This window comes from Lactuca virosa, chromosome 7 (genome assembly GCF_052849685.1).
Source record: "Lactuca virosa cultivar CGN04683 chromosome 7, Lactuca_virosa_CGN04683_v6, whole genome shotgun sequence".
Lineage (NCBI taxonomy): Eukaryota > Viridiplantae > Streptophyta > Magnoliopsida > Asterales > Asteraceae > Lactuca > Lactuca virosa.
In genome coordinates this window covers 196,711,195-196,726,932 of record NC_136432.1, presented here as the reverse complement: position 1 = coordinate 196,726,932, position 15,738 = coordinate 196,711,195, and the positions used below count along the sequence as shown (strand labels likewise).

Here is a 15,738-nt window from a genome sequence, read left to right as displayed (position 1 = left end):
CTGCTTGAAAACTCTCTGTCAACATATTAACTTGTACATCCTGGTACATCTGATCCAAATCTAACTTTGTCTACAAAAAAAAAGTTAATCAAGAAAAAACTAGTTATAGTTAACCATATAAAATATTTTTAAATAAATAATTACCCCTAAATGTTGTAATACGGTGTCCTTTATTGCAGGGGAAACTTTTTTCCAAGTCCATTTATCAAAAGGGACCATATGCCACATTGTTTTTCCAACTTCTCGTGAAAACATATCTTTCGGCTCTCCTACGGGATCAAATGTTATATCCCTATCATATTCCATGCTAATCGGTTTGCCCTGATTCCGTAAGATCGCTCTTTCAAGCTTTATATTTTTGGCTTTGCCTCGAACTTTCGTACGTGCACGTTGCTCAACTATAAATATAATTAAAAATTATTAGAAACGATATTTAATTTATAATAACTGAATAAAAATAGTAAATAAAAATTCATAATAAGACTTACGGTCCTGCTCGTGATGACCAGCACCTCTACCACCTGGGAGAGGTGGGTCCTCAGCTCCATCACCCCCGTGTCCACGTCCCATAACAGCAGCCATGGTATACACAAACAAAAGTCATATTGACATCATTTCCTGAAAAATTATAAGATATACAAATACAAATTTTATTACAAATACACATTACATAGAAATAAACATTTACACAGGAATAAACATTTCTATTTAAACTAGAAATCCAAATAAAGTTCATATTACAAACATGTATACATAAGAACTATTCTAATCAGAATCTTCCTCATATCCTTCAGTGTCTTCTTCGGTATCATAATCAGAATCGGTCTCATCGTAATCAGTCTCGCAATCAGAAACATCATTGACTCTACCAGTTGGCGGAGGAACTTCAGTTGCACTTTCTACATCAACAATGACTCTAGGAATGTTTTGAAAGTACATGCTGAAATCGATAAAAAGTGGAGCATCAGATGAAGAGATATTTTGAAGTACATCGACATTGTCTACATTTTCGTGTGAGCCATTGTCAACATTTTGGACACGATCATCATTCGATGGTAGATCCCAAATACTTCGATGATTAACATGCTCGACAACACACCAATGGTTATTGTTTGGCTCTCTGATGTAGAACACTTGTTTGGCTTGTGAAGCATATATGAGTTGATCATCTTTGTATGCTTCGCGTCTTGTGTCGATACTGGTGAAATTATCACTACAAATAACACTTGTTTGGTGAAATTATAACATTGTATAAATATGTTGCAAATAAAAAATTTAAAAACTAAAAAAGACATGAAAATATAAATATGAAACTATAGAAATATAACATTATAAGTTAATTTGAAGATTATAAGTTAACTATAGAACTTATTGGTTAATTTGGGGTTAGCTTGGGAACAAACTAGAAACTTTCTAGTATTCGTATATAAGTTTTTAAACAATTTTATAACATTTTTTTGTGTTTTTTTTCAATTATAACAATAATTTAATTTTATTTTTTTCAATTATAGCATCCTACTAATACCAAAACCACATACTTTCACATAATACATAAGAGCATGAAATTCACATACTTTCACATATATACCACATATACACCAAATACAAATACATTCACTTACACACATAATAACATCCTACTTAAACCAAATACACATACTTTCACATATATAGATAATAACATCTTATTTATACCAAATACACAAATTTCACATTCATATACCACATTTACAACAAACATACATACATTCACATACACACAATAACATCCTACTTATAACAAACACATATAATTTCACATATATAGATAATAACATCATATATACTTCTACCAAATACTCATATACCACATATACATAAAACACACATACATTGGCATATATACACCAAATTCACATGGATTCATACAAATATCAAATATACATACATATGACAATTTTCACATAATTGATACAACTACACATAGCTTGCAATTAAACTCAAATTTCACAATAAATTGAAATAATAGAACCTGTAGTGGCGGAAATCAACGAATATGTCGCCGGAAAAATTGGTCTTCACCCGAAAATACCCTCACCAGTAAACCTAAAGACAACACTACCAAAAACACTGAAATTGAAAAATAATTTGCAATAAATCATCAAATGCAGCTAGAAATCGAAGTTAACATACAAAGACAAAGAGATATAAGAACTTCAACTTACCTTTCTTCCCGAGATGGAGCTAGAAATCGCTTCACAGGAAGCCCTACCCACCCTTGATCCCTAATCTCACACAATGTGGGGAGATATCTTGTTGGAATCAAGGAATCAATAGCAAAATGGGGGCCGATTGGAAGAGCAGCAGCGTAGCAGCGTAAACTTATGGAAAAATGGAAGCAAAAGAGCAGATTGCGTGCGTTTTTTTTTATCTGCGATAGCCTTTAGCGGCGACGTTTTTAGCGGCGACAATTTGGGCTTTACCGGCGACACGAATCAACAGCGGCGACAATCTAGAGGGAAGGGTACTGCGTCATTTTTTAGACCACTATTGGCAGCGACTTTTTAGACTTTTAGCGGCGACACAAATGTCGTCGGTATTAGGTTGGTGCGGATAAGAGGCCCCAACCGTTGGATTAGATACTCAATCGAACGGCTAAGATCTATCAGAGGGGGAAAACGCGGATTCGGGTGAGAAGTCTTTAGCGACGACACAATTACCGGCGACGAAGGCTTTTAGCGGCGACAAATGGTAGAGTCGCCGCTAAAAGGTCTTGTCGTCGGTAATTGTGTCGCCGCTAAAGGCATATCTAACAATTACTTCCTAATTTCAATTTAACCACAAAGGAATTTTAAAGAATACTACCTGGAAAAATCTAGATGTTACATATTTAATGATATATCGACAAACACGAAAAACACAACAAACACATGCTAAATCATGTTAATTTCGTATCGAATTTTAAAAACGAACGCGATACGACATGACATCATGTTTTTTTACAGTTGACACGAACAAGAGTTTAGATTTCGATTTCATCTCAATTTTATTTTGTTTTGTGTAGTTTTGTCGAGTCATAAATTAACATCCCTAGTTTTTCACAACATTGCCTAGATTATGTCGAATCCAGTGATACGTCATCACATCTAATGCTAGAAAACTATGTAACGATGGATAAAAGTTTAGGTAAATTGATGGTGAAAAATAATAAATTTCTCTTAAACTTGTTGATACATTTATATATGAAAAATAAAAGTTGTCTATCTAGGACAACTATAAGTACATACCGTAGAATGAGCAAAGTTTTGAAAATCGGAACGGAGATCGTTTATCGGTTTGATGGTTCAACAGGCCCAATCAGTCAGACCGGTCTCAAAAATTGGAAAAACCGGATGATGACATAATTATGTTATTATTAATTTTAATTATATAAAAAATACAAAAAAACGATAAAAAAAAATGTATTTTTCAAAATTGCTGGTTTTTACCGGTTCGACCAGTTTTTTATCGATTCACGAACAGTTTTTTGGTCTCCAAGAACCGGAACCCGGACCGGTTCCCGGTTAAACCGGCCGGTCCGGTCCGGTTTTCTAAACATGAATAATGAGTGAAACAAATTAATGTGCAATTAATCAAGGAGAGGTAGCTAGATAAGAAAGATTTCTACCAATAACTCTAAAACTCAAAACTAGAAAGAATATTTTTTTTCTATTTTTTTTCAACATCATTTAAAAATTTAGTTATTTGTTTCATTTAATTCATAATGTTTTATCTCTCTAAGAATTTAAAATGTTAGTTTTTATCTTTTAGATAAAATAAAAAACCCAAGTTAATTTTTGGCTTAGTTTGATTTATATCTAAACCCGATATATCAAATTTCGTTCAACCATTTTTATATTTATAGATCTTAATGATCTAGGACTATAAACGAGTGGAGACAAGCTAAACCTAATATTATTACGCTAAACTAACCAGGTTAGGTTAGTAAACTCAAACGAACTCATTAAGCTTTGATTAGACTACTTCTCGTCGTACCAATAAGATAGAACGTGGCTAACTAAAAATTATATATAAGAAATAGACACCTAGCTAGTATAAAAACTCCCAAAAAAGCACTTCCACTTGTTACATTTGAGATGTAAAAACTCGTACGTGTTGCTCGACAGTATTCAACTTCGCCACCTATTAAAACCAGCTCTCCACGTGTGCACCCACATGTACCATAAATGCCCACCACCACAACCATCGATTCACAACCATCCCACAATGGCAAAGCTCATAGCACTAGCACTTGCTTTCACAGCCCTTGTAGCCTTTGCTTCCGCCCACAGCACCATCATCACCACCACCATCGAGGAGGAAAGCACATTCTCGAAGCAGCAGTGCAGCCAACAGCTCCAGGGACAAAGATTCAATCAGTGCCAGAGGTATCTCGCGCAGGGCCAGAGTCGGTATGAAGAAGACAACCGGTCGAGTCAGCAGCAGGGCGGCCTCCAGTTGTGCTGCCAAGAGCTCCAATACGTCGACGAGCAGTGCCAGTGTGAGGCTGTGAAAGAAGCATTCCGGGAAGCCCAGAAGATGCAACAACAACAACAGGGACAACAAGGCGGAAGCTTCGGTTCCAAGCAGATCAGACAGATGATGCAGAAGGCTCAGAACCTTCCTAACCAATGCAAACTCCAAACTAGACAATGCCAAGTCGGAAAAATCTCAATCACCACCTTCACCACTATCACCGAGGACACCACCTACAGCCGCCGTGGCTCGCAACAGCAGTGCGAGCACATCCGAGGCCGACAATTCAACCAGTGCCAAAATTTCATCCAACGACAAATGGGTTCCTATGCAACCCTTCTGATGAGCGTCAGCAGGCAAGGTCAACAGCCACAAGGTCTCGAACAATGCTGCAGTGAGCTTCAGAACGTGGAGGAAGAATGCCAGTGCGAGGCCATGCAGGAGGTGTACAGGCAAGCCCAGAGGCAGCAGCAACAAGGGAGCCAACAACGTGGCCGACGTGGTGGACAGCCTCAGACCCAAGACTTGCAGCAGATTGTTCAAAGTCTGCCCAACCAATGCAAACTAGAAGTGCATCAATGCCGAATCCCATCTACCATGTTCTAAGGTGGAGATTAATGATCGAGGAATAAATGTCATTCGCATCTCTAGTCAAGGTTTACGGTTTTGAATTTTGAGATCGATGGGAGTAGTTGCAAAAATAAGTAGGCTCATGGAGAGATGAGTATCTATAAATCTCATGTAATCGCTCTTTCATCTTTTTTATGAATAAATAAAATGATGGCTGCGTTTTTTTATTCCCTGAAGATAGTGGAACAATTATAACCAACTTAATGATAACACAAAATTTCCATTATTGGGTTAAATATTTAAATTGAAAGAGTCTTCAAATTTATAAGGTAGAGCTTTATAGAAAGAAAATGGATTTGGCCGTCTTAATTTGTTTGCTGTTTACCACTTTTGGATATTGTCTTTTGGGCGATCTCAATTGTGGCTGAGCTGGACAACTTATATTTGGCCATGTTGAACTCAGAGGTAGAGTTCTTTAGCATACAATGAAATTTCATTGTAGGCCTCTGTAGATTATTCATATTAAATTTCAAAATGAACTCATTGAACTGATCGTATTAACTCGGCAACGAGTTTAGAATTATATTTGTAGCTTACTCCTGCATTATCAGAAAACATAATCGCTCAGATAATCAATATATACCTTTCATATTATGGGCATTCAGAAAACATAATCACTTAGCTAATCAATATATAGCTTTCATATTATGGGCGTTCATATTATGGGCGTTCACAAAATGGATCGTCACGTCATCTTTCTACAATCTATACAATTATATCATTTCTTTCTACAATCTATACAATTATATCATTTCTTTTTCCTACAATGTATTTGAACGCTACAATATTACAAAAGGTAATTTATAATATATATTTAAGAATTAAAATCTTTCATTTTTTCCATTAAAGAGTTCAATGGTCATTGAACTCCAAATTAATTGAATGCCAAGGTGGCATCTCACAATGGTAGAGTTTCATCTATTTAATGACATTTAGGTTTGACATCTCATTCAACTTTTCTATTGAACTCACCATTATGGATGCTCTAAGGACATGTACCGATACTCTCAGCTTCAGGTGGGAGAGGCGGTACTAGAAGCTTCAGGAAGAAAGAAATCTGATCGGCAGGGTAGGAGTGGCGTCGAAGGGACGCAAAAGAAAAAAGAAGCGGTGGGAAGGTTTGTTTGATTGGTTACAATGGCGGTGGAAAACAGAAGGCAGCCAAACAACGCCACGTAATCCCATTCTCTTAAACCCAATAAGGGACGCAAAAGAAAAAAGAAGCGGTGGGAAGGTTTGTTTGATTGGTTACAATGGCGGTGGAAAACAGAAGGCAGCCAAACAACGCCACGTAATCCCATTCTCTTAAACCCAATATAACTTGCAACCTATGAGAGGTTTCACTGTGTCAAACCGTTATTTCCTAGCTTGTACTTGGAACATTTCATTAAGCGATATAATACGCCCAAAGATTCTCCAAAACTCTTTTGAAGTTTGGGAGCAATGGTCGCTAGCATAAGGCATGCAACCAAATGTCGACTCAGGGACAATATCATGATACTCTTTTTGTTGAGCTCAATTTTCCTTATGAGTGGGGGATTTATGGTAAGGTTACTTAATGGATCGACCTTTCTTATCGTACTTGAGCATAGTTCTCAAATTTCGATATCAGTCAAGATAATTCAAGTCATTCACTTCATCCGACATGATACGTACAAGTGAAAAGTTTGATCCGGAAGAATACGTGATTACATGTTTGAAGACATCTATAAAAATAATATTTATTAGTGAGTTGATAATAATCTTTTGCATAATTAATTATCCAAAATTATTTTATCAAATGCTAAGATTCTTATTTCGCTTTGTGAAGAGGTATGTCGTAGTCGTAAGGAGAAGTTATTTAGGTAACCATTTATCAATTCCAATATTTATGGAATTTTTAGATCTTTTTAGGATTCTTTGGCATGTTTAATATCTCTATACTTATCTATTTTTGTGATGGGTATGCAACTCATCACAAGTTAAGATACTAAATCATTCATTTATATCATTCTGTCATCCGGACAAAGACTCTCAGGTAACTTTAACATCAGTTCATTTTAATGTTCAACCGACGTGTTTAGCTAATGCATTTTAGCACATCGAATAGCTATTAGAGTAAATGTGTATTTTAAATGAGTAGCATATGATTTACATTGAAAAAGAAGTTTGTTTTTTGTTTAGTTTAACATTCTTTTGACAAATTAATTTTAACACTTTAAAAACATTTTAAAATTTTATTTTTGTCAAAACTTATTTGCATGTCATCTTTTACGTATTAACATGATTTAATTTTTCAAATCAAATTTTCAAGTCCCGCAATTCATAGAAAAAACATTGAACACAACCACATGCAAGTAATGATAACTATTGCTTCAATCCTATGCGTTTATTCAATCATATGCATTTATTTAGTGAACCATCACACGACAAAACTTGGTCATTTTAGCGACAACACTATTTAAAAAAAATTAAAAACTTTTTGATAGACGTATTACAACGTACAACAGTTTTATGACAGACATAAAATGTATGTCATAAAAATTAGGTCATGTTTCATAAAATATCAATGATCTACGACAGATGCTGTAAATTTATATGGTATTTTAATATGTTAATTTTTAAATAAAAAAGAAACAACGAGCATTTTAATGTATGAATTAATTTGTTTTTTATTAGTTAATACGATAAGAAAAAAAAATATTACTATTAATGTAAATTTATCTCACAATTTCTTCAAGATATTACTTTTCCATAGTCACTTAAAAGATAAAAAAAAAAAATCAACTTCATCAGCTTTTCAGTTATCAAACTCGATTTTCAAACCTTTTCCATTAAGAAGCTTTACTTTTCAAACATTTTCTTCGAAGCGTACTAATTTCTTCCATCAAAATTAGTATCGAAACTACCCCTCACCTTTGTCCTCTTTCCTTGGCCATATTCTTCATCCTTGTCTCCAATATGACCTACGATTCGATTCATTAAATCTCCCTTCAAAATTATTTGTCATAATATTTATTTGGTTTTTGGGTTTACAATGGCCATTAGGTGCTAGCAATAGTACCAGACATTGAAACAACCGGTTATTAGCTTGATACTCTATGACACCTCAAAGACTTGAAGCATATGCTTGAAACGGTTATTAGCTTGATACTCTATGGCAACTCAGAGACTTGAAGCATATGACTGAAACGTAAATAATATAAATTATTTAACTCTTTATTGGGTCGTTATATATATATATATATATATATATATATATATATATATATATATATATATATATATATATATATAACGACCCAAAAACAATACTATATTTTCATTTAAAAACTATTAATTTCATTCATTGATTGTAGCAAAAACCATCAATCATTACAGTATTCCAAAACATCAAAGTACAAACATATCAAGTACGGAAATCATATAGGGAGGATGTTGTGTCATTACGTCAGGCCCTTCCCTTTTGAACTTGAAGTACCTGAAACCATAAACATAAACTGTAAGCATAAAGCTTAGTGAGCTTCCCAAAATACCACATACAGCATACATATAATAAAACAGCATGTGGCTGTGTCAGGTCTGTATCAACACTAGGGTCCGTATCAACCCAAAATAAAAGCAAGTAGCTATGTCGGGTCCGAATCAACCCCGAGTCCATAATGACTTCGAGCCCAGACTAGCTCAATACATAGATCATACAATCACATCATACAAAATCATACAACAACATATAATTCTACTCATACAATATAGTGGGTCGGGCTTGGTGCCTTCGACCCACTTAAGGTGGTAAAAAGACTCACCTTACAGACATACGAAAAGCTGAAATGACACGCTGCTCTGAAACCCATGCTACTGATCACCTTTATGAATAACAGTAACCAAAACTCAGACTACCATTCAAATACCTAAAATACCCCTAGGTCAAACCCTAGTAAAAATCAAGGTCAAAGTCAACTGAGTCAACCGGGTTGACTCAGTCAGTACGCGGGGCGTACTCCGCAGTTGACCGAGGATCGAAGAGCTGACCTCGCATGTGTAGCATACCCCTCGATACGCTCAATGTATGCGGCTGCTCCCCACCCCTCTTTTTAAGTATTTAATCCCTTAAGCACTTACGTCCAAATTTCAGATCTAGGCAACAAAAGATGTTATTTACCATAAAGTTTCCAACTTTATGGTTTAACATGGCTATTAAGACCTTAACATGGCTATTAATGACCAAAAACCCAACTTTTTTACTTAACACCTCTCAAAACCTCTAGAAGGACAACTCAAATGCCTTGGAGTACCTTTTACTCACAAGGACAAAGTTTCGGACAAAAAGGGAACAACTTTGAGCTAAAACTAGATCCATAAGATTTCTACACCAAGGTTGAAGCTTTTTACCTCCACGAGGTGCACAAGGGGAACAAGATGCTGGATCCAAAGCCTTGAGTGAAACACCACAACCCCAATGCTCTTCCTTCTACTCCAAAAGCTCCAAATGGAAGAAAAATGACTCTAAAAGCTTCACAATGCACCACTCTTTAAGGTTTCGAAATGAGGAAGGAGGCTGAAGATAAAAAGGGGCATGTAGCCATAAATGTGTTTAAAAAGGGTCAAAACCCTAAAATTTAGGGTTTGCACCCTGGCTACGAACGCCCTGCGTACTAGCATACATGTAGTGTACTAATGCGAACCCGAGTACGCCCTGCGTACGAAGGTGTACGCCCCGCGTACCCAAGCTGACTCTGAAATTACGAAATTGCCACTAAGGACTAACCTTGCAAATAAAGTACAACTCAAGGTTTAAAACGAATACCTAAATAATAAGTGTTGTATAATTTTCGTATATATAAATATTTAATTGGTTTTTTGTTATATTTTGATGAATTTGAAACATACTTTTTGTATTTGACATTATGATTTGTGTAATGGATTGTCTTTTTGTTTTTCTATGATATTTTTTTTGCACATATTAGACATTAATTGTAAATTATATTTTGATTAATATATATATATAACCATGACATACAAATGTTTGTCGTAAAACGATGTCAAAAATCATGACGTATAGAATATATGTCGTAATATTAAGTCGTAAATGTTTTTCAATAATTACAAAATTGTTACGAATTACGTCATACAAAGTCAGTCGTAAATGTATGTCGAAAATGTATGTTGCGTATATATTTCGTAATTGTATGTCATAATGGTTTGTCGTAAATTTTATGACAGTTCAAATGCTTGTCATTTTTCTTTATGATGTGCCTTTCAATGACATACATTTTCTTGTCATGTATAGGTATTTACAACAGAAAATATCTATCAAGGAAAGCATTTTTTTCTAGTAGTTCAAACAACCACAATGATGTATAACTTCCACTTTGTGGCATTCTAGATTCCAGAATAAGATTTTTCATTTTTAAAATAGAATAATGTAACGCCCGTAGATCCGGGCTAGTCAATTTAGAGACGATAAACGTCAAAAATGAGTTTTTGATAGAAGAGTGTTTAGAATAAATAATCTTAACCAAGTTGTAGTATATGTCACAAGGTTTCCGTACATATAAAGAACGTTGAAATCCGAGTTATAACGAAGAAGTTATGACCTGTCGAAGTTTCGCGATAGATTCGGCACGACGCTGTAGGACGTAAATAGTGAATTTACGATAGAGCGATATTTAGTCTTAGTGATCTAAACGAAAGTCGTAGAATACGTTAAACCGAGAGCGTTCATAAAAAGAACGTCTAAATCTGACTTCGTATGAGGAAGTTATGATTTCTCGAAGTTTCGACTTAGCGGTATGCAGCCCAAAGTTCGAATATGAGATCGAGTGGTTTCTAGCCGAAACAATCTAAACGAGAATCGAAGATCTCGTCGATAGTAGTCCAACGGTAAAAAGACAGACGAAAACGGACGTCAGATGAAGGAGTTGTGAATTCCTAACGGAGTTTTCCTGTACCGGCCTACTAAAAATAATATAATAGAATTTAAAGTCAAAATTAGCCGACAGAGTCTAAACGAGAGTTGTAGAGCATAATCTCACCTACGCGTGCATATAAAGAACGTTGAAAACGGAGCTCGTATGCGAAAGATATGAATTTCTGAAGTTCGGGGCGCGAACCCCGACACATATGTCAGAGTTCACGACGTGAACACAGTGTTCACGACGTGAACTCAGTATTAATGTCTTCTGGATCCTGACAGACCCAAGTTGCGATGACGCACCTGATGACTACTGAACTCACGACGTGAATTTTGAGATTCACGACGTGAATCCAGAAAAATGGCCCAATAAATAAAAACCGAAGGGCAACCGGCCATAGTTGCTAATTCATTCACTCTCTCACTCCCGATACTCTCTCTAGCCCTCTTGAAGCACCCCCGAAGCCCCTGTATCATCCCGATACCCGGAGCAAGTCCCGACGCTCCGAAGATCCTGAGAAGAAAAGAGTTTCCGAGCCGAAGCTCTGCCCGCGAGAAGCCCGGTGTGTGAAAATATCCCGGATTCATCGAAGAATTACTACTTGAAGAGCCGTAGTGTTGTCCGAGCAGCGTATTATCAAGTGAGTGCATAGTCTCTTTCATAAACACGATTTTAATACAAGTATTGTTTGAATGTATTAAGTATACGTTTTGAGAGAGTGTATAATCCCTTTCTTCTAACACATAGGTATGAAGTATCTTCTATAGAATACGTGCTATGTGTATATATATATATATCATCTGTGTATTTGGAGTGAGTACTGAATGAATATTTTATATAGGTTTTAAGCTGTATATGAATGTATAAGTATATTGTTATCTACTAAAATGTTGGGTAAAACATGGGTAGATAGTTGACGTGTGATAAAATGATGAGAGGTCTCGATGTTATTGTGATCCAATCATCTAGCGGAGTTTAGATGACGACCACAGACTTTTCTAGACAGTCCAGTGGAACGCTGGCAGGCTCGCCACCTGTAGGTGTTAATGAACTTGGGTGTTCATTTGATGTACTCCATCTCCCACACGGTTGCCTTGTTTGACTTATATTGCTGAGGAAACCCCGAAGAATGTGTTGTCGCCCCGATGAAAATCCTTAGGCTAGGTCCCTTGTGATAGTTGTTTTAGGGACGTAATGTGAGGATAACGGGAATGGGTAATTGGGTTATTGTTGGTTGATGAAATTAATATAATTATTTATTGTGGATTGAAAACCCTATATGCTCACCAAGCTCCCAAGCCTGACCCACTCAGTTTTCTTTGTATTATAGGTAGTGGCGCGAGAGCATAAGTTGGATGACTTATCAAGATATTTTGATTATGGGCTTGTTGTGTAAATATCTGTTGTAAGGCTTATAATGTGCCATTTATGATTTTGTCTGTATCGGAACATGACATCCCGAGTTTTTTTATATAATGAAAATACATTTCTTTAAAGAAATGCTTTGGTAAATCTTATTTTATCATATTTCGTTTTGGGAACAAATTCCGCAACTCTTTTAATCAAAGGATTACTCTGAAATTATTTTAAAAGCATAAATTAAACCGGTCTTTTCTGGCCGTGAATTTGGGGATGTCACAGTTGGTATAAAATCGTTGATGTGCGTGTGTACAGGGGTCTTGCATCACAACCAAATACATGCTTAATAATCTAATATGTCAACTGTACTTTGTAAATGTAGAAAAATCTACATAATTTATTCAATAAAAGGCTCAATAGGATTTGTTATAATCTCATTTATTACCATGTGGAAGTATCCCCTGAGACTGAGACTTAGGAAGGGGTATTTTATATTTGAACGATATTTTGACAATAATCTGTTATTAAGGTTGTCCAACTTGGAAGATAATCTCAAAGATATTTTGTTTACTTTTTCGTTTTTGTCTAATTTTTGTCCCTTTTTTAGTTAGAGTGTTTGAGATACCAATTTGACATTCAAAGTATGATTAAAAATTGCTTATTGATCAATCTAATGATTATTAGGTGTGGTTTTTAATTGTAAATGTAGTTTTCTACGTTAACCTTCATAATGATTCAAAATAACTTGTTGTAGTTGACCAAAAAATGATTCCTTGGATTTGAAAGAGTAGGGCACGAAGTTTTTAAACACATGTTTCTTTATCCCATGAAAATTGAAAAATTATGTAAATACCTTCATCAAAAACAAAACTTGACCCATATGTAGGTAAATCGGTAAAATTAAACTTTGAAAGTTGTCAAAAAGCTAATGTTTGTGATTTTTCATGGGGTATAACATTTTTATTTTGGCCAATGGTTAGAGGGGTATGATGGTAATTTCAACTTGTCGTTCTCAATTTCAGGGCTTTTTAGTCCCCGGTCTAAAGTAGCAATTGTGCTGGCTGGCGTTTTATTCCTTATATACACAACATATATATGAATATCAAAGCGCATAGAACACAACATATATAAGAATATCAAAGCGCATAGAAGGTAAATTGTTTATGGATTCCATTGTTATTCGTTGGAATGGAATTGAAGATTCTATTATTTTGAGGTTTGCCAATTTTAAGCCAATTTTAGGTTGCTAAGTTCTATCATCATACTGGAAACACAAAAGCTTCTTCTGGACAAAAAAAAGTATTATTCCACTCAAAAGCATGTGTTCCTAAGTCGTAGTCTTAGGAGAAACTTCTTGATTAATCAAATCTTTTGCAGCATTTGATATGTCAATCATAACTTTGGATGTCCCATGCAACTAATGGTTGTTGATTCCAAAAAGCAGCAACATCCTACAAGATTGTCAAAAAGACATAAATACCCTCATCATTGGAAAATGGAAATAGCCATGGAAAACTCATCTTACCATGTTTCCTTTAACTAGATCATAATCACATAATGTCATGTCACTAGGTGATAAATTTGGTGTCTAATGAGTTGAGTAAGAATGGATTACCATATCTTCCAACTTGAAACTAAAATAACCACATAGTATACATGGTTATGGGTGTTGTTGAGATTACCATGACTGCACTTTCTAATGCATGCCAACCCAACCAAGCCTTCACCATTGAGTTGATTAGCTTAGAGAAAACTTTATTTATAACATTTTGTATGTTATTGAGCCAAATCTATCTGCAGTTTATCTAACAAATCTTTTATGAGCTATTTTTTCATAAACTTCAGCTAGTTAACTGTGTCTATTTATGTAGAAGAAGATATGTTTCATGTAATAGAAAAACAAAACAACTTTATGTCCTAAACTGTAACGCCCGTAGATCCGGGCTAGTCAATTTAGAGACAATGAGCATCAAAAATGAGTTTTTGATGGAAGATCATTTAGAAGGATTAATCTTAACCAAGTGGTAGTATATGTTCCAAGGGTTCCGTACATATAAAGAACGCCGAAATCCTAGTTATAACGAAGAAGTTATGGCCCGTCGAAGTTTTTCGGCAAAACCGGCACGGCACCGGGAGACGTAAATAGTAAATTTTCGATAGAGGATTTTTTAGCCTAAGTAATCTAAACAAAAGTTGTAGTATACATTAAACCGAGAACATACAAAAAAAGAACGCCCAAAATCTGACTTCGTATGAGGAAGTTATGAATTTTCTAAGATTTGGCATAGCAGTACACGACCCGAAACTCGAATTTTAGTTCGAGCGGTTTTTGGCTTACGCGACCTAAATGAGAGTTGAAGATCTCGTTAATAGGAACTCAACGGTAAAAAGGCAGACGAAAACGGAGTCCGTATGAAGGAGTTACGAATTGTTCGCGGTCATTTAACGGTCTAATATCCTCCTATTGTTAAATTCAAGATCGGTCGAGAGTTAGCCGGCGGAGTCTAAATGAAAGTAGTAGATCTTGTTTTTATCTATGCGTGGAAAAAAAGAACGTCGAAAACGGAGCTCGTATGCGAAAGTTACGGGGTTTAGAAGTCGGCAGGTTGCTGTGCGAAATCGGGTGACGTGGCTGAGTATGGGCCAAGGCTTTCTCCCCAAGGCAAGCCACCAGAAGGTGACATGTGGCATGGACTCGATGAGTAGGAGGACCTACTCGACGAGTAGAGTTGTTTTCCAGCCTATAAATAGAGGTGTCGGGTTCCCTCATTCTTCACACCTTTCCAAACCATTCTTTCTCTCTCTAGACTCTCTCTCTCTAGCCCCCAAACCCCCCTAAAGTCTAGGTAAACCCCCAAGCACCCGAAGGAAGCCTCGAGGCTCTCGGAGTCCCGAAAAAAGAGTCTTTCGGCTCGGGAACGCTGCTCCGGCGAAGCCCGGTTTTCGAGAAAAACCCGCTGTAAGTGAGTTAAGTCTAACCTATCTTTAGTATAGCTTATGTTTTAATATAGTAACATTATTAGGACCTTAAAATAATTATTTGGGCTGTTATTATGAGTTATATAAGGGTGTTGCTTAACTCTTATATAATAGTAATAATAGCTAGACTATTAATTAGTCGCGGTTAACGTTAGACTAAACTCTAGTGGTAATGATACTAGGTTTTGTCCGAGGGAAATTGTTTTAACAGTAACGAAGTGCTGTCCAAGTACCGAGTCACCACCTTTTTCAAGTGAGTGCATAGTTACTTTCATCTTACACATAGATATGAAGTATTTTAATATAAATTACGTGCTATGTGTGCATATTGTCTGAATACTTGCTGTCTATGCTGAGTGAAAGATTTTTATACATGTTTTAA

General features: G+C 35.8%; 1 protein-coding gene across 1 annotated transcript; it reads left to right on the top strand.

Annotated features, from left to right (window-relative positions):
- The first annotated feature begins 4,245 nt into the window (after positions 1-4,245).
- On the top strand, positions 4,246-5,291 carry LOC145125792 (2S seed storage protein-like). The gene has a single exon (XM_079061205.1). It carries the CDS (start codon positions 4,246-4,248, stop codon positions 5,098-5,100), a length of 855 nt encoding a protein of 284 aa, XP_078917331.1. The 3' UTR covers positions 5,101-5,291.
- Positions 5,292-15,738: the final 10,447 nt, after the last annotated feature.

Excerpts from the sequence above, each read along its gene's own strand:
- LOC145125792 (XM_079061205.1), top strand. The coding sequence starts at position 4,246 with ATGGCAAAGCTCATAGCACTAGCACTTGCTTTCACAGCCCTTGTAGCC.